Raw genomic sequence first — 21,734 nt, 5'->3', positions numbered from 1 at the left:
CATACAATACAACTACTTAAACGTAAGCATGCAGAAATTGTACTCTTCAACAGTAAAGAAACCTCCATCAAGATTCAAAAAAGGTGAGAGAGAGAGAGAGAGATAGATACAGAGCAACAAAGTAATGATGATATATGTTACAATCTGATTCTAATAAGTTAACAAGTACCAAAATGCAACATTATATTTAAAAGTTCATCTATCAAAAAAACTAAAAATGAAGAAGATCAAAAGATTTATTCTCGTCGACCAATAAGAAACAACCATCTCCATCATCCATCAAATTCACCTCTCTCTCTTTACCGCATCGGCTGCTGGTTATAATGGTTCTTCTCTTTCTTTTTAGCGGCAGCAAGTCTAGCACTTCTTGCAGCAGCCTCCACAGCGGCAGCTCTAGCTGCAGCATCCATCTCTTTGGTCGATTTCTTCTTCTTGGAAGAAGCCATCTTCTTCAACCGCTCCTTCACATCAACTGCAGAAGCATCTTCTTCCGTCTTCTCAGATTCCTCTTGTTCGTTAGGAACAACAACATCTGAACTGTTGGGCTGGTCTTGAAGCTCCTTCGCCTCTTTGGAAGCCTTCTTTTTCTTCTTCTTTGCGCTTTTAGATTCTGCAGGGGCGCTTTCTTTCTTCTCTGCATCACCATTCGGTTGCACCTCTTTCCCGTTTTTATTGACGTCTGCAAGTGCATAATAATCATAATAGTCATAACGTGGCATTATTTTCAAAATAGAGTTATATAAATACAATATACCGAGACTCTCCAAAAGTGGTGTTTGGTGGGAGGTTGGGAATACCTTTCGGTGTGTGTGTTGTAAGGCCATAATATAAGGCCAATTTTAAAAACTATATATATACAATATCAGCATAAGAGCCACACGAGAAAAAAAAAAAAAAAAACTATATATATACAATATCAAGAAAAAAAAACTGGTATTTCATACCAGAGATCAAATAGATTTTTATCTAAAATATGTACATGATTGAATGACCAAGTTCAAGAAGCAGAGAGGAAAGACAATTACCCGATGGCTCGTCTTCAGCTTTCCCTTTTGGGTTAACTCCAAAATCGGCTAAAATTGCCTCGAGTTCAGCAAGCTCTTTTTTCCTTCTCTCCTTCTTGGAGAGCTGTCTTTCAGTTTCTTTAGGTGCTGGGGACGCTTCTACAGGTTTTTCGACAATTGGTTCGGTCTCCTTTTGGTTCTCTGTTTCATGATCAAGCTCCTCTTCAACATCGTCGTCACCTTCATCGAGAAGCTCATCGTCACTTTCACTTTCCTGCAAAATTTAGATGGACAACCACAAACAATCACAAATACAATTAAACACATTTAATACAACATCATAATTCATGTTTGGAAAATATCAATTAAATGAACCGTTGTGACGAAATTTATTCCAGTGAAGTGATCTTAATACCAGATAGCACTTGATGATGGAAGCAATTACAGAAAACAATTCACGTAATGAGGATATCAGAAACCACACATCGAAAAAAACTGGTTACAACTCGAGAGATTAAGAGAAGAGGGTGATGACAGCCGGAATTTTGATATAATCACGTGTCTGTGATTTCTTCGCTAATATATTACACATGGTAGATACAACACACATAATGTGAGTGGCGAGGTGGGTGGGTTAGCGAAATCAGAAAGACGCAAACAACATAAAGACACAGAGATCTAGTCGTAAGTGGGAACACTAGCTATTGCTGAGTAAAGAGAGTAATCCGGTTCTGAATATGGAAGAGTGAACTCCTTGTGGAAAACATATATGTTATTATACTCCAAAAATCATTTGTTTTTAGATCATGCAGAAACTTATGCATTGATTGTTTGTTTTTTTCCCATGCGCGTGAAATGGAAATTTTTACTTCACAAATGGGGGGCATATAGAGTCTGGGCATGTTGGGAAAAGCATTTCGTAATATGAAATAATCCCATTACTTTCTTTTACTTAAGGATACACAACAAAAATGTTCCGGAAAGTGCATAAAAATAAAGGTGACATCAATATATATAGCAAAATAAATGAATGGCAGATGAGAGAGACAGCATAACACAGTACAACGCCTCAAACTTTTGCAACATGATGCAATATTCTTATCGCAGAAAACAAGTATGTTTTAAGAAACTACGAGTGAATGCTTGGAGTTGGAGGCCAATATACTGAACAAATATACTACACCTTCTAACTTTACCAATTTAGTAAAGCCAATGAAACATTTGGCATTTAATTGGGCACAATGCTGTAGCTCGTGTAATGAAAAAATGCTAGAAAGAGAACAGAAAGACGTTTTAATTTGATAAGACAACAGTAAAATTTCCTTTTTAACAAGAAAAAAAACAAGAAATGGAAACATATTTTTTTTACTAAAACAACCATTGTATTGAAGTCAGCGTATAATTCATCCCAATTCGGCAAAAGCACAAATAGTTGAGTCATGTTTGTCGTGCAAATCACCAACTTCCATAACAAGAACTTAATGACGCGCTACAGTTCAAAAGAAAAGGCAACTTTAAAAATCAGAAAAGCAAAATGCAGCCAATTGGTTAGGTTAAGTCACTTTTTTGTATCACATACATGATAAGTGACACTTTAACCTCAGTCGCCTTCCAATAGAGGTCTTCTACTTGTAAATAGGACATATTTCGAACAACTTCAGAAACAAAAATTACTTGTAAAGTTTAATATAACTATAAAACGACAATTGTGTTTCTTTTTTCTTCTTTCGACAGTTCGCTAACACATGGATTCACATCAAACAAAAGCAAATTTTACGTATAGACGGAACAAATACAAAATGAAGTACAAAACGACAAATGCAGCACAACAAGCATACAAAAGCTCTCAAAAAGCTCAAAAACGATCAAATCTAAAGCCGTTATAAACCATCAAAATCAACAATCAAGACTTGTTAAAACACATGCATAATTCCAAAGTGCGAAACCCTTTATTTAATGGAAAAATCGGAATCAAGAAATAAGGAAGCAAATACCACTACTAGCAAATAGCAATCAAAATATTCATTTAATCCAAATAAAACACGTAATGTACCATAATTTATGTTAGTTACCTCCAGAAGATCAGGTTTCGGTGTCTCTTCAGGTTTATTCAAACCAGAACCAGCCCACATCGCCTGAGGAGGAGCAGTGGTGGCATAGTAAAGATCATCATCCTCATCATCCACATCAGCCCACGACTTCACTGTCAACGGCGCAGGAGCCCAGTACACCTGCTTCTCTTCTTCGGCCTCCTTTGATTTCCCAGCAGCACCGCCTTTGGACGAGCTCTTACTCCCCTTCGACGAACCCTTATCCTTTTTCTTCTTCCTCAAACTCTCTAGAGCTGCAAAAACGTTGGTGCTGCTCACGGTATACGATCCCTCGTCCCTCCTATTCCCACCTCCAACCATTTTCTATTGTCCTTAAAATCAAAAAAACCCTAGAGAAGCACAGGGGCAAGATTGGAAATCTCGAACACAAAAATGACAATTCCGGATAATTTCCGAGACTCGATTACCGGTGAATCAAATATCAGAGAATGTTCAGAGCAACAAATAACAACAGCAAAAAATACAGGAAAATGGTATTTCGAATGAGATCGAAAGCAGAATTTGCAAATTCAGATTTTATCAGAAAAAATTATCGACAAAACCTATGTGAACAAAAATGCATGAATGACCAATTTTCCTGATTAAATCTTCCTTCCTAAATCCGGAGCGCTCGACGAATATGAAAATGCCACTCGAGAAATCCAGGGATAAAAGAGAATTAGGGTTTCAAATAAGAAATGAAGAGAGGCGGAATGCCCTAGGGTTTGGATGTGCTGAAAAGCGGTTTCGGATTGTGCTTATATAAATGTCTCTATATTACATACACTGTAGAGAGAGAAAGAGAGGAGAAGGAGAGAGAGAGAGAGAGAGTCTGGGCGCTGAGGTGTGGTGCAGATAACGTGAGAGATGAAGCAAAGGGTTATATACTTTGTCGTTTGTTCACAACTGGTAGTCCTTTTACTTTTAGATTATTTACAGATTTGGGAACCAAAGTTATTTTTCATTGTCCGAATATTATAAAAAGAAATTCCTTTTTATTTCATGGGTAAATTACGTCCGAGATAAAGTCAAATTACAAAAATAATCTTCATATTTGGGTGATTACACTCACCCTCAACTATGAATAATTTTCTTCATATTTGGGTAATTACACTCACCCTCAACTATGAATATTTTTACACGTTCACTCTTACGATGTCAAATTTAGTACGTTCACCCATTCAATGTCAAATTTAATACAATCTAGAAGATTATGTGAAATATTCTCCAGTTTAAACCCGTTTTTCCCAAATTAGATTCCATTTTGCAATTTGGAATAAACTCGTGGCTCAATCCTCTAATGATTAAAGTTTCCCTTCAATAGAAATCACTCTTAACATATGATACAATATACAGAAGCTCATAAACAGGGATGCCATTGAGTTTTTCTCTTTAAAGCCATCTTATTAAAAACGAAAATACGAATAGAACTCACTATAAAATCGTGTTTGTGATATACAAGAGATAATATACTACAAAATGTTTGTCGAAAAAACTACAACAGTCTTTCATTTGTAAAATACACGATAGTTTTTGCTTCCAGTATGATTACGCGACAAGTCTCCGTCTAGGCGACGAAGAAAAGGAATATCGTAAGAAAGAAAATCAATACAAAGAATATCTTGATCATCAGCCACCGATTTGATGAGATGCTGTTGAGGTACTTGAGCAGTGCCCCTTGGGCTCCCTCTACATTCGACAGTGTGTCCTCCATATTCTCGTCAATCCTGTTTTTACACATATTTTATCAATGATTAAAATCAATGAGAGAAGAATGAATCGAACATTTTTAGAAGTCAGGCGTCTAAGCATAAGAAACGTTATATTCCGTTATAGTCTACAATGGATAGAATAAAATTACTTTTGATGAAAGAACATAAAAAAGTACTAACTTGCTTTGTTCGCATATCAGAACTTATTTTGATGTAAATCAAGTGAAATATAAGAGTAGAACGAAACACTAAATCATTTACCGGATTTCATAGTCAAAATGCATATAAGGTGTTTGAAAGTGGAAACGAGCTTGATTACAAAAAGAAGCAAAGTAAACATTTACACCACTTCAAGAAGAGATATCGACAAATAATTTCAACAGATTGTAAGAAAATTAACGGTAACACAAGAAAACCCCGTTTGTTTCGATGTCAACAAGTTCATAAGAGTAGTAAGACCGTCATGCTTTTAGTTTGATTGCCAAATTGGAGTGTGTAATGAGTAAAAGCAATTGCAAACCTGATAGCAATCTCTCCTTGCTGAGAAACCAAGGTAGCAAGCTGATTGAAGATAGTGCCCAGCTCGTGAATTGTCGACTCCACGTTTTGAAGAGCTTCAGCTCTACTCAGCATGTAGCTGTCCTGAAGTGGAACCAATTGCTGTTGCTGTTGGCTTTGTTGCTGCTGCAGCAAAGGCTGGGATTCCCCTTCCACCTGATTCCTGTTCAAGAGTTGCAGAAATTAATCTTTATTGGCAAAATGATTTATTTATATCTGACAAAATTCAATTCAATTCTAGTTGTTTCACTCGGTAGATTTCCTACAGATACTTGACCATAACACAGTCAGGTCCTTTCCGAAACTGTTTAACTGGTCGACTCGTTGAACAGCACAATATGAACATCAGACCAAAATTGTTGGTAAAAGCAGGAAAATAAAAAGGGTCAAACATTCCCTCAAAATAAAAGTGTCTGGAGATAAAAAATTAAATCGAACATTCATATGTGCGCTTACTTGGGGAATAATTGGGATGAAGACTGTTGCCCTTTAGCCCATGGAAGAGGAGCAGGAGCTGAATTACTGGCAGGAGGCTTTGCTGCCAAAGGACGCTGGCGAACGAAGGGATTTGAAGGATTCTGAGAAGCAGAAGAAGAAAATAACTGTCTTCTATTTTCGTGAACCTTCAAGTTCTGTTGAAAAACACCAGAAAATGCAGGTTGTGTTAGTGACTAACAGAGGAAAATAGAAGTTAATACACTAGGCAGCAATTTCTAGGTTCACCTCTGTACGCATGGTCAAAACCTCCTTAAAATCCTTCGTGGCGCTCATCAAACGATTCTTTAAATCATCAACAACTGTAGTAGAATGCGAGCTGGTGTCACTGGATATATTTTCACTTCGCGAATTGGAAAGAAACTGGAGATCGACTACAGCTGAGTTAAGGGCCGTTATATCTTGCTTGATCACTGCAGTGAGTTCCTGGATTTCCATGGTAGGGTCGTCAAACACCGATGTCCTCTTTGCCACTGCAACAGAAAGCGCATTACATTATCTATTTGATCATGCTACTCTATAATGCTAAAAGATGAACAAACGCAATATTCGAGAAAGAACAAAATTGCCACTAATTTGACAATGCAAAACAGATTAACCCTATAGCCCAAAGGCTTACTTCGATCTTTCATCGTTGTCCATCAACAAATGAATATCCTCCAGCAGAATACAGACGAAATCTACTAAATTTTATTCAAACACCAACAAATATTCCGAACAATATTGTCATAGTTACACCAAATGAATATCCTTGGTCAATCAACAAATAACAACTCCACCCATAAGAAATTCTCACAGATGTCCAGAACGAATAAACGGTAAACAGCACATTACTCAAAAGACTCAATCCAACCAAAATAACTGGCTAAGCTTCTCCAACATCAAGTCAATACGAAATCCGATTTAAGATCGCCGCTACGAATTTCCAACAAAAATTAAATTGCAAAAAGAAAAAAACAATGTCCGACATATAATTCAGATAAGCACAATAATTAACAAAACACAGCCCATTACCCAAAATTATAGCCAAACAAACCTCGGTAATAAATCAAATATAAAATCTATATCATCACTCACGTTTTGCCAGCTTAGATAGCTTCTGCGACGTTTGATGAATCCCGAATCCAATTTTCGACGCCCTCCGATTGAACTCCGATTGCATCGCCACCGCCGACCGCGGAGGCTCCTCCCGCTTGGATCCGCTGCTGCTCGGCCCATTCTGCAAGGAAATTGACTTTTTTGCCCTCTCTGCTATCCCTAAAAACTCCTGCGTCCGATCCCTTGTCGAAGCATTCCCACTCTTCACCGACATTTTATCAGATCAAACAACCTAATAACATAAAAGCTCAACTGAATAACTGCAAAACCAGGATCCGTTCGGAGAATTAGAGATCGGAGAACAGGAAATTTCAGAATATTTTGCTTGATCTTTAAACCCTAATCAACGAAATTAAACGAGAATTGCGCAACCCTAGATCTGCGAGAAACAGTGATAAAATTCAATGGAGAAAGATTATGCTGGAATTTTTGTGTGTATATATGTAGGAACCATTTTTATTATATTTTTATTTTCTTTTACCGCATACCGTTTTATCTCTCTATTATTTATTTTGCAATTGGGATATTTATACTATTCGTCCTTCTAATATAGAACTTATTACATTATCATCCTTATATATATATTTTTTTTTTCTGCAATATTAATCACTAAACATGCTGTTTTTCTTTATAATTTGTTTTTAATTAATTAGTAACAATATATTAGTTTGAAAATATTTTTTTTAAGAATTTAAAAATTATATATTTTTTCATTTTTTAAAAAATAAAACAATAGGACTCAAATGTATATTTGAATATTACTTGTATTGCACATGGTTTCATTATCTACTCACAATAGAACTTATGCAAAATAAATATTTCAAAACTTGTGCAAATAAGTATTATAGATTTAAATAGGCTTAACAATAATGTAACCATTATAAATAACCTTTTTCTATTTTTAAATCGTGTATCTAGTAATAGCAATAACATATAGATATTTTTAAAAAATAAACTTTGTTTATCATTATTTAGGTGGGATTAAGTTAGTGAGATAAATTAAAATCGATGAACATACAATTAATATTAGTCTTTGTATTTCAATAAAGTATATGGTTGGCTGCGGGTTCCTTCGTTACAAAAAAAAAAAAAAAAAATTATATTAGTATTAATATTAGAGGTGACAACTACAATTATACTTCATAATTTTTTTCGAGATTTAAGATTAGAAGTGGACTGAACATTTATTTTTTGTATAATATATATTACTTCGATGAGTTTTTTTTTATCAAGGTAATTTAGTATAAATTACATTTGCATGCAATGATGGATTATATTTTCAGTATTTTCATATTTAATATTTTTATCAATTAATTTACTTTATTCCGTACTTAAACCAAACGAAATAATTTTATTTTATTTTATTATGTCATATTACCTATACAAAATGAAAGTTTGTAGTAAATTATTTTATCCAAAAAATATATTTTATTTTTAAATCCTATTGATGAACTCACGAGTGAAATACTAGTTAATTAATATAAATGATTTATAATCTATATAAAAACAATAAAATGAATTAATTACATAAAAAAATAATTAATGTTTGGGCCGTTTAATTTAGGAATCTGTTTGGGCCATTTATTCGGCCTTTAAAATAAAACAACTAATTGGGCTCTCCCTCTCACAAAACCATCCCTATATTACTGCCTTCTCACTTCATTTCTAGGGTTTCCTAACTGATTATCCCCCAAACTATCCCGCCGCCGCGCCTCCATCTCCGACCACCGTATCGCCATGGTTTGTTCCGCTCATTCAACCTGCAATCATTCAAATTCCTCCGCAAATGTTTCCACGCAATGAAAACTCGTATCCGTATTTTTTGTTTTTGCTGACAATGAACTTTATTTTGAAATCCAGGCTGCAGAGAAGAAGTTATCGAACCCCATGAGGGAGATCAAGGTTCAGAAGCTCGTTCTGAACATCTCCGTCGGAGAAAGTGGTGATCGTCTCACCAGAGCTGCTAAGGTACCATAAATCGTACTGCTGTACTTAGATCCCACTGAGTCAGATTTCTCACGAGTTTGAAGTTTTTTAGTATTAATCAGTGTTTTGTAATTTTGTTTTTTTGTTTCAGGTGTTGGAACAACTCAGTGGACAATCCCCTGTTTTCTCGAAGGGTAATTCTAAAATGTTTTTAATTATCGCGTTGATTGTGGCCTATTTATTGGATAGTTTACATTTCAGTAGATACACGAGCATGTATATATATATGTTGGTTTAGCAGTCTTAAAGAATGGGGAAAAAGGTGGTTTAGTAATACTGTGCTGTTACACTATATTTGCAGCGATTCAAGAATTGCTTTAAGTATTTTTTTTAGTCTTGAATGTTGTGATTTATCGGCTTCTTGGTGTAACGTTTAGATTGACAATAGACGATAAATACCCGTAGCTAGCCGAGAAAGAAGTGACCACTTGAAAGATATTCCATTATGTCAAAAGTTATTTCGTGATGGAAAATGTGTTGTTTTGCTGAGTAAAACATGAACTGTGTGGCTGTTGACTAAATTTCAGACATGAAGTGTATCTTTATTATGCCGGATCCATGTTGTGTATATTAAATATCTAGAATTTTGGATGACTGTAGAAGTAAGTAATTTACCCTACTTGAAGAGAATTGTTTATTAACTTTTGTTCTTTCCATTGAACTGTATCTTTCATTTATTTGTTCTTTTCATTGAAGTTTTGATGTAAAATATAAATGTAGATGTTAAGTGATATGCTTCTTTCTCATGGTTACAGCAAGATACACTGTACGATCTTTTGGTATCAGGCGTAATGAAAAAATTGCTTGCTACGTCACGGTCAGAGGTGACAAGGCAATGCAACTCCTCGAGAGTGGCTTGAAGGTCAAGGAGTACGAACTGTTGAGAAGGAATTTCAGTGACACAGGCTGCTTTGGTTTCGGTATTCAGGAGCACATTGATCTTGGAATTAAGTAAGCATTCTTTTGCAATGAAATGATGCAACAGTTTATTCTTCCAAATTTCGGTCTTGTACGGTATTTTCTGCACTTTTTTGAAGTAACTCTTGCGTATCTTTCGACTTGGTACAGCCTGTCAACTTGCATAGTAGTTTATATAGATTGTGTTCTAGACTTCTAGGTGGTTCTTGATTTTTAGACTTGGCATTTGATTTGATGCTTTTTAAGTTTACATTATTTTCTGCAAGAAGTTATTAATTGGACGGTCTTGGGTGAAAATTGAAATTTCGGAGTCATCATTAAAATATTAATTTCGTTTTATTTTATTTGTTTGGTCACACTGCTCACACTTTATGGTTTTTGCTTCTTTTTACATTATTTTCTGCAAGAATTCATTCACCGGACTTGGGTGAACCAAATTTCTGACTCGTATATTATATATCATTTTTGCAGGTATGACCCATCGACCGGTATTTACGGTATGGATTTCTACGTTGTGTTGGAGCGACCCGGTTACCGTGTGGGTCGTCGTCGTAGGTGCAAGTCTCGTGTTGGAATCCAGCACAGGGTAACCAAGGATGATGCGATGAAGTGGTTCCAGGTGAAATACGAAGGTGTTATCCTCAACAAGGCCACCAACATTGGAACTTAGGTTCAAATCTTACCTTTATGAACTATTATGTGGTTTTGTTCGTTTATTGTCTCTTTTTTACCCAGAGTTTTTGTAGAATTTTCGAACCTTAGACAAGTCTGTTTGCTTCCATATTTTATAATTTTAATGAGACGAATTTTGTTGTGTTTTTTGATGTTATTGGTGCTAGTAGTCACTGTAAATGGTGTGTGCCATTTTCTTAGTACCATTATTTTATGATCAGAAATTGTTTTACCATGTTTAGGGTTTAGATTTCAAATTCATGATTGCAAACTGTTTGAATTTATGGATAGTTAGTCAAAATTCAATATTAATTACTATCAAATTCTTATTTTTATCTTATCAATTTATGGAAAAGGTAAAATGACACTTTTCCCTCTCAAGTTTACCTCAATTTCACGTTTGGTCATCATGTAAGCGGAACAAAGATTTAGTCTTTTTAATATTTTAATTTTTGTCCTTTCATTTAATAGTACTTAATTGAATAAGGAATGTGTCCAAATATCTTAATTGACGAACTAATGGTCAATTGCTGAAAGACGAAAGTGATAAAAAATGTCAAATTGTTGAAACAGGAAGGATTGAATGTGTTTATTGTGAACAAAGGGGACCAAATCTAAAATTGGTGCAAACTTAAGGGATGAAAATCGAAGTTTCTATAAAAATTGAATTACAATGGGTCTCCATATATTATTATATGAGTGTAGATTTATCCCGTACACCTATATGGTTGCGAATTCTTTAGTAAGAAAAAATGATTGTAAAATTACTTATACAGCCTCAAGTCAATCAATCTTAATTATATTTAGAGGGGTGAAATTAACAAGAAAAATATCTACCTAATGTTTCAAATATTTTGTTATTTCCAAATCTTTTTCCTCGTACTTTCGACTTTATTACGTCACCGCATCCGCAAAGCACCGCCATACACTGACTATACGACGACGTCTTCCATCTTTGAAAAAGCCAAATGGCTCAAATCCAACCAACATACACACGTCAGCGCTACAAAGCGAGTAGCTATGCATTTCCTACTCAAGGCCAAATTGGCCAAAATTCCCCAATTTAAAACATCGATGGCAAATTCCGTAATTAACCCCTTATTTTAGGGTCAATCAGCATTGCTATAAAAGTTAATTTCATATACACCTTTTTTTTCGAACCGCATAAGCATTTCTCTGAGATTAAACATCGAACAATTTTAGAACAAAGCCCCCAAATCTGGTCGTCCACGTGTAATCTGGCAAATATCAGTCGTTGATGTAAACACAAGTACATTTCACTTTCTTAGGGATTACAACCACCAACCCCCAAATCTCCGCCGTCGATGACAAATCGTAGGGCTGATATTTCAGTAGTTTCTCCGAGAAATTACTGAAATAACCTTTTACCCATTCATTTTGCCTCAGAACAAAACAAACCCTAGCATTTCTCTCTCTCTCTCTAGATAAACAAAAGGAAAAGAAAAATACATATATTGTAAAAGGTTTTGGGAAAAAATTAAAATAAATAAAAGATAGTGAATCAAATTAGGGCTTCAAATCGAAGCTGATCTTCTCTCATCCCCTTTTTCTCCAATTTTTTTTCTTCTCAAATTAGACGCTTATGATGCTCGATCTCCACTTTCTTCAATGACGTGGTCACCACAACTCTGATTTCAGGTATAATTTATGCGTTTTTAAATCCGTGATGCAGACTTGCATGTGCAGTTTATGTGCGTGTTTCGTTTGTTTTCGTGTTTTTTGTTGATTAATATTGTTGTTTAATCGGCTTTGTTTTGAAAAATGAGTTGTTTTTGGCAAAAATGATAATAATTTGGTGATTTTTTTCTTGTTTTTTTTTTGGTGTGGACTTGTTGGCAGATCTGAATGGCACATGAAAGCAAGGGCCGCTGTGTTTGGTTGATCGGATTGAGATATTGTTGATGGAAAATAAGAAAAAGAAGTCTGGTGGTATTGAAATTCCTAAGAAAAACCGTTCTTTGGATCTCAAGAGCCTGTATGAATCTAGGTTATCTGAAGTGGCAGAGAGTAAGAAGAAAGTTTGTGATGAAAATGATGCAGGATATATTAATAAGAAGAAGAGGAGGAGTAGAAAAGAAGTCCATTTGAGTAATTTCGAGTCTGATGCTAAGAAAAGTAGGAAAGATGATACGAGACCGGAGCTAGGTCTTAGGCAAAGATCAAACACCAGGAGTGAGGGGTTGCATGGCATCTCGTTAGCTTTGGGTGATAATGTAAGTTCGTTTAATATACCAAAGCGCCCACGTGGTCTGGTGGGGCGGAGAAAGTTGGAAAGTGATCAAGGTTCGAATCATTTGAGACTTCCCAATTCTGTTGACCGTGAGAAAACATTGAAAACCGAAGCTATTAAATCTGATGGTCCCAATGATCGATCAGTTCGGTTAGTTGCACCTTCCACAGATAACTGTGGTGTTTCAAATTCAAAACCTGCGGTGAAAGTTAATGGTTCGTCTGCCAAATTAAAGCAGAAGGCTGGTTTAAAATCCACTGAGAATTCCAGTAGTTCAACAGTAAAATCAGAGCAGAAGGTGGAAGTTGATAAAGTTAAGGAAAATAGAAATAGTCGGTCAGATTCAGTTCGGCCTGTAGTGGAAGAATGTGAAAATGTTGTAAATAACAAAGACATGTCGCCTAAAAAGCGGCGGAGCAGTAGTCGGAGGAAAAATAATTTAATAGCTGTTAGAGATGGTGGTGAAGCCTCAACTAAGAGACCAGAGCCTTCTGTCGGAAGTTCGGTTTCGAACAGTCCCTTCCCTGATTCCCTAGATGATGATGACGATGATGAGGAGAACCTTGAACAGAATGCAGCAAGGATGCTCTCATCTCGATTTGATCCAAGTTGTACTGGTTTTGCGGCAAAGAGAAAATCTTCGGATTCTCAGATGGCGGATGGATTATCTTTTCCAGTTTCATCTGCTCGGGTCTCTTCCAGTAGATATGCTAAGTCATTGGTTGGTGGGGAGTCTGCATCTCCTGATGATAAAACCAGATCACTTAGACCCAGAAAAGAAGATAAAGGCAAGGGAGTATCAAGGAAACGCCGTCATTTCTATGAAATTCTTGCCAGGGACTTGGACCCGCACTGGTTTTTGAACAGGAGAATTAAAATCTTTTGGCCATTGGACGAGAGTTGGTATTATGGACTTGTGAATGATTATCACTCGGGATCTGAGCTTCATCACATAGAATATGATGACAGAGATGAGGAATGGCTTAATCTTCAAGGAGAGAAATTCAAACTATTGCTCCTCCCCGATGAGGTTCCCAACAAAGTGAAATCTAGAAAACAACCTACAGGGAACAAAGATTTAGGTAGAGGACAAATAGTTCCACCGACAGATGATGTTAGCTGCACAGGGGACTATCTTGATTCAGAGCCCATTGCATCATGGCTGGCCAGTCAATCTCAGCGTGTCAAATCGTTGTCAAAATCTTTAAAAAGAGAAAGGAGTTCAGAAAAACACCTGCCTTTGGTCTCTTCATTGTCATCTGATGTTAACTCGAAAAGCACCATGGATGACTCAAAATTAACTAGAAATGAGCCAGTTTGTGAATCTCCATCAAAGGAAAATAGACTGTCTTGTGGAACGGTTGATAAGTCTCAGTTGGGAACTGCCAGCAGCTCTCAAAGTGGTTTGCGTGCAGTTTATGTCAGAAAGAAGTTTCAAAAGAAAGGCGAAGGAGATATTTCTGGGTCTAGAGATGCCAAAGGTGGAAGTTCTCCATGTACTGTTACTCCTCTCACCCCTGTTACTGTTGGCTTGCCAACTACTAAAGATGGTAAATTTGACCGTGGTTTTGTGGACCCCGACAAGGAACTATGGTCAGTTGATAAAGGTTACATACCGTTACATGATGTGCTTCTGGAGTCTAAAGGATTATGTTTCCAGATATGCCTACCAGAATTACCATTTCTGAAGTTTTCTTGTGGAATTGGGGTGTCTTGGCTGCTTCATGAAATATTTATGCTTCAACACGGGGCAGTCGTGACTACCTCTCCTGCTGTTACGCTGGAGATGCTTTTCATTGATAGTAATTTTGGCTTGAGATTTCTCTTATTTGAAGGCTGCATGAATCAGGCTTTAGCCTTTGTCTTCCTAATCTTGACCGTTTTCAGTGAATCTGACGAACACTGGACCGGGGACGTAAAATTACCTGTGACTTCAATAAGGTTCCAGCTTTCCAGCGTTAGAGATCTGGGGAAACATCATGTATTTGCATTTTACAGCTTTTCCAGACTACAAAGTTCAAAGTGGCTTTACCTGGACTCCAAGATTCTGCAACATTGTCTTCTTGTAAAAAACCTACCTGTCTCAGAGTGCACTTATGACAACATAAAGGAAATTGAATCTGGGAGCTTTCAGCAATGCAAACCGCGTGTTGGTTTAAAGCTCTCATCAAATAAGGTATACCCTTTTTCATAAACAGATCTCCTTATTTTCAATTTTCACGTGAAGGTTTCCACAAATAATTTGTTTATTTCCTCTTTATAATGTCCATAAATAATATTTTATTTTCTAAAGTATCAATTCATTTTTGTTAAGACTTTCCTGAAGTAATGATATGGCTATCACTAGTTTTGAGGTAAATCTTTAAAAATTCTTAAATTCACATCTTGACTTTTATTAAACAAACCCTTTATCCAGAAATGAAGTTTTTATATGTGGATGGAGTTGGGAGTTTTTCGTTAGTCAGTAGAATTGAATTCTGCCAGATACTCCATATTCTGGTTTCTCCTCCTACGTTTTTGTTCTAATAGTGTGTTTAGGTGGAATAATATTTTTGTTCAGATTGTGAAGTAGCTAGTGACTGTAAGTTCTTTAAAGATAATGGTTTTGTTCATATCTGTCATTACACCAGGGTGTCAAGAAGAAATTTTTGCCAGGCATTTTGCCAATGGGTGTTTCCAGAGAACCCAGCAAAACAGCGATGAATCAATCTGCTTTTAGTGTGGCTCTAAAGCCTGGAAAAGTTCCTCAATTTGCTCTCTCCTTTTCCGCTGCACCAAGTTTCTTTCTCACTCTGCATCTCCAGTTATTCATGGATCATAGTCTTGCTCTGGTCAACCTCCAACATCAGAATTCACTTTGCTCAGCAAAAAGTTCAGAAAATAGTGGTGAACCAGTTGCAGAATCTTCCGAGTATGAGCTTAACTCCATCGCTGTTCAAGATGTCACCGTTGAACATGCTTTGGGAGTGGCTGATGTATTGGTAGGCAATGCTGCTGAAAACACTGAGTCTACTCAGAAACTTCAGAAGGGGAATCCAGGTGATGATGGAACGGCTGGATGTTTCACAGTATTTACTGAAATTTCTGCACCTGAAGTTATTGTTCAATCGCATCAGGAAGTGCAGGAACAGATTGTTGTATCTGCATCTACATCTCTGCCACCATCTACCACATCTCGACCCCCCTATCCCAAGAGTTATTCAGCATCGGGTGCCTTGAGTGTTGACATTCCATCTTCTGAACAAGTTGATACGCCATTTGCTGGAAACGGATGTATATCCAGACATACCTCTGTTGTGGGTTGGAATGTACATGATGGCTTTGTTCCCAGCCCCAGCCCTACTGGTGGGAAGCCAAACTTCATGCCCAATGGATTCAGTAATGGACCGAAGAAGCCACGCACTCAGGTTCAATACACGTTGCCTTTCGTAGATTATGATTCTAGTGCCAAGCGGAAAATACCGAGCTCGAGATCTCTACCTTGCAAACGAATCAGGAGAGCTAGCCTGAAAAAGACATCTGATGGTTCCGAGAATAACCAGAAAAACCTGGAATCGGTAACTTCGATTGCGAATGTTTTGGTCACCTATGGTGACAAAGGATGGAGAGAATGTGGGGCACATATTGTCTTGGAAGTTGCTGATCAGAATGAATGGAGACTGGCTGTCAAACTCTCTGGGGTAATCAAATACTCGTGTAAAGTCAAACATATTTTGCAGCCTGGGTCAACAAACCGGTACTCTCATGCTATGATGTGGAGGGGGGGAAAGGACTGGGTACTGGAGTTTCCAGACCGGAGCCAGTGGATGCTTTTCAAGGAGATGCACGAGGAGTGTTACAATCGGAACATGCGTGCTGCTTCTGTCAAGAACATCCCTATTCCTGGAGTTCGGCTGGTCGAGGAAAGCGATGATTGTGGAACTGAAGTCCCCTTTGTTCGGAGTTCCAAGTATTTTCGGCAGCTTCAAACTGACATTGAAATGGCGATGGACCCCACACATATTTTGTATGACATGGATAGTGAGGACGAACTGTGGTTGATGGAAAATCAAAAGTTTACTGCCAAACAAAAATCTGAAGAGATATCTGAGGAACTTCTAGAAAAGGCAGTAGACATATTTGAAAAAGTTTCATATGCTCAGCGTCGTGACAACTTCACAGATGCTGAAATTGAGGAGATTGTGATTGGAATAGGGCCAGTGGGGGCTGCTAAAGTCATATATGAACACTGGCGACAGAAGAGAGAGAAACTGGGCATGCCTTTAATAAGACATTTGCAGGTAGTAAGAGTTCACATTCTCTGTACTTTTGATTTTATATCATGATTCATGAATACACCTAGTTCATAGGTTTAATAAATATATTTTATAGAATAGAAATTTGATTAGTCTTCTACTCATTTTACTGAAGAAGTAGTTTCTAGTGAAATCTAAACCAGAGTACTGTTAATCAGAAGGAAAAGAAAGTAAACAATTAGTTTGACAACTTTTGAACTGTTTCAAAATGTTATACAGCATATACATGCTTCATGTTGTTCTCGTAGTATACTTGGAATTGCTCTATGTTTGTCAATATTTTGTCTCTTAAGGTGATGCATAATTTGGAAGTTGCAAATGGATAATCTAAAATTGTTCACCTTCAGATAACTGCAAAAACTTCTCGACCTCACTGTGTAAATTTTAATACGCCCGGGAGTCTTATTTCTCTGTCTGTGTCTGACTTAAAAATACATATAAAGACTAATCTGTTACTTGTAGACTCTTGTGATTAATGCTGCCATTTTTTTGTATTCAGCCTCCTCTTTGGGAGAGGTATCAAATACAGCTGAAGGAGTGGGAGCGCGATGTTGCTAGACGCAATTCTGCCTTTTCGATCGGTAGTCATGAGAAGGTTCCTCTTCCCGAAAAACCACCTGTCTTTGCATTCTGTTTTAGACCACGCGGATTAGATGTTCCAAATAAGGGTTCAAAACAACGCTCTCACAGGAAACTTCCAGTTTCCGGACACCACCATACCTCCCCAAGGGAACAGGACAGTTTTCATGTTTTTGGTACTGTTCAATTCTTTCCTACTAAAAAGGCTATGATATTTACCACAATGTGATTTCCTTTGATTTCCTTTTTTCTTACAACCAAGTATCCGTTCAACTTACGGCAGGGAGAAGATCAAATGGACATGCTTTTGGAGATGAGAAGGTATTATACGCAAACAATGTCCACGATTCTTCTGATATTTCACCTTCAATACGGGCATCAAGAAGGGTGTTGTCTCCACGAGATGCACATTTCTCGTTGAACAGTGCTGTGTCTGAGTGGAAAGGTAAGCCGAAGATTTATAAGCACAAGTCGAAGAAACTTGGATCGTACCCTTCTTTCCGCAAGCAACAGGCGATGATGTCATACAAGAGGACAACAGAGAACGTAAACGGAGTTCAGCAATGGAACATGGGCCCGCCTGAGTTGACCAGTCAAATGCACTACTATTCCGAACGGCCCCGTCGGCAAACGGTAGAGCGACAGCTTGACGGTACAGATCTTTACGAGTTTCAGTTACGTGATGCATCAGGTGCTGCACGTCGTGCAGTTAAAACGGCTAAAGTGAAGAGGGAGAAGGCTCAGAGACTGCTCTATAGAGCAGATTTAGCTATGCACAAAGCTTTGGCTGCTCTAATGACTGCAGAGGCAATCAAAGATTCTTCCGAGAACTTGAATGCTGCCAAATTAGAATAATCGGTTGTGATTGTGAGGAAAAATAACTGTCCCCATCAGCTGAGGGCACATGAAGTTGAATGTCTATTATACCCTTTCGATAATATGAAGTGCTCTGTAACATGATGACTGGGCTGATATTGGAGATGGCTACTTTATGCCGAGTTTGATACATGGTCTATTTTATCCCCAAGGAGCAGGCTTCTTCAAATTTTTCGTGTCGAAAATGAAACTCCATTGACGCATTGTGCCTGTGAGGGGAGTGTGGAGAGTTTTGGATGCGGAGTCGCTGTGCCTGTACATAGTTTTCTTAGCTGTTCTTTATCCTTGTTCTAGTTCATCTATTAATCGTTTAGATAGGCGCAAATAATACCCCTACCTGGTTTTTTTTTTTTTTTTGGCATTATGAATTCGAGATTAATTCCTTCGAGGAGAGACATTGTTGTATTAAGCGGAGAACTACATACATAAAAGGGCAATGGAGAGGAAATTTATGCTGTAAAGTAAATTGTTTTGTAGGGAATTCCTAATGAGTGATGTTAGTTTCAAACTCCTTGTGATGAAAATTGCTCTTGTTTGTTCAGTTGAGGATTTTGATTGTATGGTTTATTACATGCTACATCGGCTGAAATACACCCGAAACATTTTTGCCATTCATTACGTATGTCTGGTGTACAGTACACTTTACCGGTTAGTATGTATTCGATCGAGTTCTTTGCAAGAACCACCCCTGCGTAATCTTTGATTGCTAAAAAATGAGTACAAACTAGAGAATATTTCACGAAATCTAGAAGATTATGTTGAATTTGACACCATAAGGAGTGGACGTGTAAGAAAATTCATAGTTGAAGGGTGGTTGTAATTACCAAATCAATAGGGTTTTTTTCGTAATTTGACTTTACCTCAAGGGGCTGGCCGTAATGTACATCGCATTTTTTTAATATTAAAGTAAGTATCTTTTATTTATATTTATATTTATATTAAAGTTTTTTTTTTTTTTTGACAACATATTTATATTCAAGTTAAAAATATGAAAGAGCAGAAGAACAGAGCAACCGTCAAAACCGCCAATATTCCCTCCAAACCTTTCTGCCTCTTCTCAATAATAAAAGGCAGCAAACAATAAATTATAAACTTTTTCATATCCCTTTTCTTTCTCTCTCTACAATCCAACCCCATACTCAAAATCAACCTCTCTCTATAATCAAACACAAATAAGTTGTTTTGAGCTGGGCAAAAAAAAAAAAAAAAAAAAAGATTTCCGTTTATCTGCAAACGTATAAGGTGAGCTTTTCGTGACTCTTTCGTTGCATGGATTTTTTTTCGATTAACAGCATTTACAGAATGTTATAACTTGGTTTGGAACGAGAAATTTTGAATTCGTCCCACATCGCCAATTTGTTCGCCTCTTACAACGTATATATGTCGAATGAGCATCATTCTCTGTACCTATATATAATCGAGATTTTTTTTTAATAAAAAAATTATGTTAATTATCAATTTTGCTGTATTTTTCTTTGAGCACCAAACATTGTTCAATGTGTAAAATATTTAATTAAGTATTTTTTTTATCGATAATTAATTATAGTTTTACAATGTTATGGCATTGAAAACATGAATGCTTGAAATTAGTTATCTTATTAACTTTTATAGTTTGTTTGTTTTATAGGCATAATTAAAAATAAATTGGGCCAATAAAGAAAAAAAGAAAATGCCTCGGCGTGTGAAGGAAGAGGAGAAAATCGAAATGATTATTCGTGATCTTTTGAAGCAGACGGATAATAGGCGATGCATCAACTGCAATAGTCTGGTATGATGATTTATTCGCACTCTTCTTTCTAGCCATTTTCGTTTTCTTGAATATTTCGGAAACGATATATAATTAATGAATTATATTGAGATATATTTAATTTATACTTCTTTTTCCATGAAATTATTGTATTTAATATATTTCTGCTGATTTTCATTTTCATTTATTTTATTTTATTTTTGGAACCAGGGGCCTCAATATGTCTGCACAACTTTCTGGACATTTGTCTGTACAAATTGCAGTGGAGTTCAGTAAGTTATATATTGTCATTAAAATTAAATAAATAATAATAATATATACTTGTATTTGGTACATGAATATTAGTTAAGAACAACAAATAATATTAATTAATTTTCTTGAAAATTTACAGTCGGGAATTTACTCATCGAGTGAAGTCGGTATCGATGGCAAAGTTCAACGAAGAAGAAATTACATCCCTTCAAGCCGGTGGAAATGAGGTTCGAACGAACATCCACGAATAATATACGAATGAAAAATTCTTTTTTTAAATTTTAATAAATGATGATTTTCACAGAGAGCAAAGCAAATTTATTTCAAAACTTGGGATTCGCAACGGAATTACTATCCCGATGGCAGGTAAATTTTTTTTTCTTCGACATCCCTTAATAATAAATAGTATGATCGATAATACCAACGTTTCTGTTTTTTATTACAAAAAATAAAATATATATTCTGCATGTCAGTAATCTTCAAAAGCTTCGAGAATTTATCAAACACGTCTATCTAGACCGAAGATACGCCGGTGAAAACAACAGTTCCAACAAGCTATCCATGATTAAATTGGTAAATTTATTTCTCACAAATACATACATACATACATCCATGTATGCATGTATGTTTATATTTAATGTTTATCATTTTTTTTCGAAGTACAGGAAACGAGAAAGAACTATTGCGAAATAAGACCGTTCGAAAAACGGAGGGAAGATTTTACAACGGAGAGGCCAACTTTCGAAAGAAATAGTTCGTTCGAGAAATATAGTCCATCGATAAGAACCAATGCAAGAACTTTCAAAGATATGTTGGAAGAAAGAAGCCCTCGATATAGCAGCAGCAGCAGCAGCAGCAGAAATAATCGTACCCCTCGTAATTTTGAGATAGTGGACGACAGATTTAGAGACGACGGAAGCGTAAAGCGCTACGAAATTGTTAGGCACTCGTCGTATAATAATCGAGATCAACCTCAAAGAAGTGCATCAATGACATCAAGTACCCTCCAGAAAGTTCCGGTTCTTACAATTTGTGGGCCCCCCAAATCGAATGTCGCGAAGGAAACCTCAGATTCTGCTAAAGTTCAGGTGAGTTTTTATTTTTATTTATTTTATTTTAAAAGTTTCGATAATTTTTTTTTTTTTTGTGTGGCTGAAGGTGGCAGAAGCTATCAATAAAGAAGGTTTTACGGACGAGAAAC

At 36.5% G+C, this 21,734-nt stretch overlaps 5 protein-coding genes across 6 annotated transcripts in view; 3 read left to right on the top strand and 2 right to left on the bottom strand.

The window, feature by feature from the left end:
• Positions 1-73: 73 nt before the first annotated feature.
• Positions 74-4,044, bottom strand: LOC105975336 (uncharacterized). Its single transcript, XM_013000520.2, has 3 exons — positions 3,077-4,044; positions 1,026-1,278; positions 74-679 (listed from the first exon to the last, which is right to left on the bottom strand). Exons 1-3 carry the CDS (start codon positions 3,413-3,415, stop codon positions 300-302), a joined length of 972 nt encoding a protein of 323 aa, XP_012855974.2. The 5' UTR covers positions 3,416-4,044; the 3' UTR covers positions 74-299.
• Positions 4,045-4,477: 433 nt separating this feature from the next.
• Positions 4,478-7,506, bottom strand: LOC105975364 (syntaxin-32-like). The gene is made up of 5 exons (XM_013000558.2): positions 6,937-7,506; positions 6,088-6,332; positions 5,821-5,996; positions 5,327-5,527; positions 4,478-4,821 (listed from the first exon to the last, which is right to left on the bottom strand). The coding sequence occupies exons 1-5, from the start codon at positions 7,169-7,171 to the stop codon at positions 4,662-4,664; spliced, it is 1,017 nt and encodes a 338-aa protein (XP_012856012.2). The 5' UTR covers positions 7,172-7,506; the 3' UTR covers positions 4,478-4,661.
• A 1,050-nt stretch (positions 7,507-8,556) lies between these two features.
• On the top strand, positions 8,557-10,685 carry LOC105975339 (large ribosomal subunit protein uL5). Its single transcript, XM_013000525.2, has 5 exons — positions 8,557-8,697; positions 8,818-8,925; positions 9,035-9,077; positions 9,699-9,894; positions 10,333-10,685. Exons 1-5 carry the CDS (start codon positions 8,695-8,697, stop codon positions 10,529-10,531), a joined length of 549 nt encoding a protein of 182 aa, XP_012855979.1. The 5' UTR covers positions 8,557-8,694; the 3' UTR covers positions 10,532-10,685.
• A 1,253-nt stretch (positions 10,686-11,938) lies between these two features.
• On the top strand, positions 11,939-18,995 carry LOC105975278 (Enhancer of polycomb-like transcription factor protein). Its single transcript, XM_013000458.2, has 5 exons — positions 11,939-12,192; positions 12,394-14,960; positions 15,415-17,064; positions 17,579-17,834; positions 17,942-18,995. The coding sequence occupies exons 2-5, from the start codon at positions 12,456-12,458 to the stop codon at positions 18,511-18,513; spliced, it is 4,983 nt and encodes a 1,660-aa protein (XP_012855912.2). The 5' UTR covers positions 11,939-12,192; positions 12,394-12,455; the 3' UTR covers positions 18,514-18,995.
• A 638-nt stretch (positions 18,996-19,633) lies between these two features.
• Positions 19,634-21,734, top strand: part of LOC105975144 (ArfGap/RecO-like zinc finger domain-containing protein) — a 3,589-nt gene continuing 1,488 nt past the window's right edge. Inside the window, exons 1-8 of one of the 2 annotated variants that reach the window (XM_088820803.1) lie at positions 19,634-19,776; positions 20,193-20,302; positions 20,492-20,553; positions 20,673-20,760; positions 20,838-20,899; positions 21,007-21,106; positions 21,199-21,621; positions 21,692-21,734. The exon at positions 21,692-21,734 is cut by the window's right edge and continues 284 nt beyond it. In XM_088820803.1, the coding sequence (XP_088676929.1) occupies positions 20,204-20,302; positions 20,492-20,553; positions 20,673-20,760; positions 20,838-20,899; positions 21,007-21,106; positions 21,199-21,621; positions 21,692-21,734 (877 nt within the window). In that variant the 5' untranslated portion in view covers positions 19,634-19,776; positions 20,193-20,203. Of the gene's footprint in view, positions 19,777-20,161; positions 20,303-20,491; positions 20,554-20,672; positions 20,761-20,837; positions 20,900-21,006; positions 21,107-21,198; positions 21,622-21,691 lie in introns of both variants that reach the window. The other variant, XM_088820799.1, reaches the window with a different exon arrangement.

Source organism: Erythranthe guttata, chromosome 1 (genome assembly GCF_056151865.1).
Source record: "Erythranthe guttata isolate IM_541 chromosome 1, IM_541, whole genome shotgun sequence".
Taxonomy (NCBI): domain Eukaryota; kingdom Viridiplantae; phylum Streptophyta; class Magnoliopsida; order Lamiales; family Phrymaceae; genus Erythranthe; species Erythranthe guttata.
Note: the sequence above shows the minus strand (reverse complement) of the source record. Positions and strands in the feature narration are given on the sequence as shown.

Bases quoted from the DNA above. Each gene is read 5' to 3' on its own strand.
- LOC105975336 (XM_013000520.2), bottom strand. From the start codon at position 3,415: ATGGTTGGAGGTGGGAATAGGAGGGACGAGGGATCGTATACCGTGAGC. The intron at 1,279-3,076 runs GTAACTAACATA...TAAATTTTGCAG, and splicing joins CGAAACCTGATCTTCTGGAG to GAAAGTGAAAGTGACGATGA. The intron at 680-1,025 runs GTAATTGTCTTT...ATGCACTTGCAG, and splicing joins AGCTGAAGACGAGCCATCGG to ACGTCAATAAAAACGGGAAA.
- LOC105975364 (XM_013000558.2), bottom strand. From the start codon at position 7,171: ATGTCGGTGAAGAGTGGGAATGCTTCGACAAGGGATCGGACGCAGGAG. The intron at 6,333-6,936 runs GTGAGTGATGAT...TTTCTGTTGCAG, and splicing joins GCTATCTAAGCTGGCAAAAC to TGGCAAAGAGGACATCGGTG. The intron at 5,997-6,087 runs GTGAACCTAGAA...GTTTTTCAACAG, and splicing joins TTTTGACCATGCGTACAGAG to AACTTGAAGGTTCACGAAAA.
- LOC105975339 (XM_013000525.2), top strand. The intron at 8,926-9,034 runs GTACCATAAATC...TTTTTGTTTCAG, and splicing joins GTCTCACCAGAGCTGCTAAG to GTGTTGGAACAACTCAGTGG. The intron at 9,895-10,332 runs GTAAGCATTCTT...TCATTTTTGCAG, and splicing joins CACATTGATCTTGGAATTAA to GTATGACCCATCGACCGGTA.
- LOC105975278 (XM_013000458.2), top strand. From the start codon at position 12,456: ATGGAAAATAAGAAAAAGAAGTCTGGTGGTATTGAAATTCCTAAGAAA. The intron at 14,961-15,414 runs GTATACCCTTTT...TCATTACACCAG, and splicing joins TAAAGCTCTCATCAAATAAG to GGTGTCAAGAAGAAATTTTT. The intron at 17,835-17,941 runs GTACTGTTCAAT...AACTTACGGCAG, and splicing joins GGACAGTTTTCATGTTTTTG to GGAGAAGATCAAATGGACAT.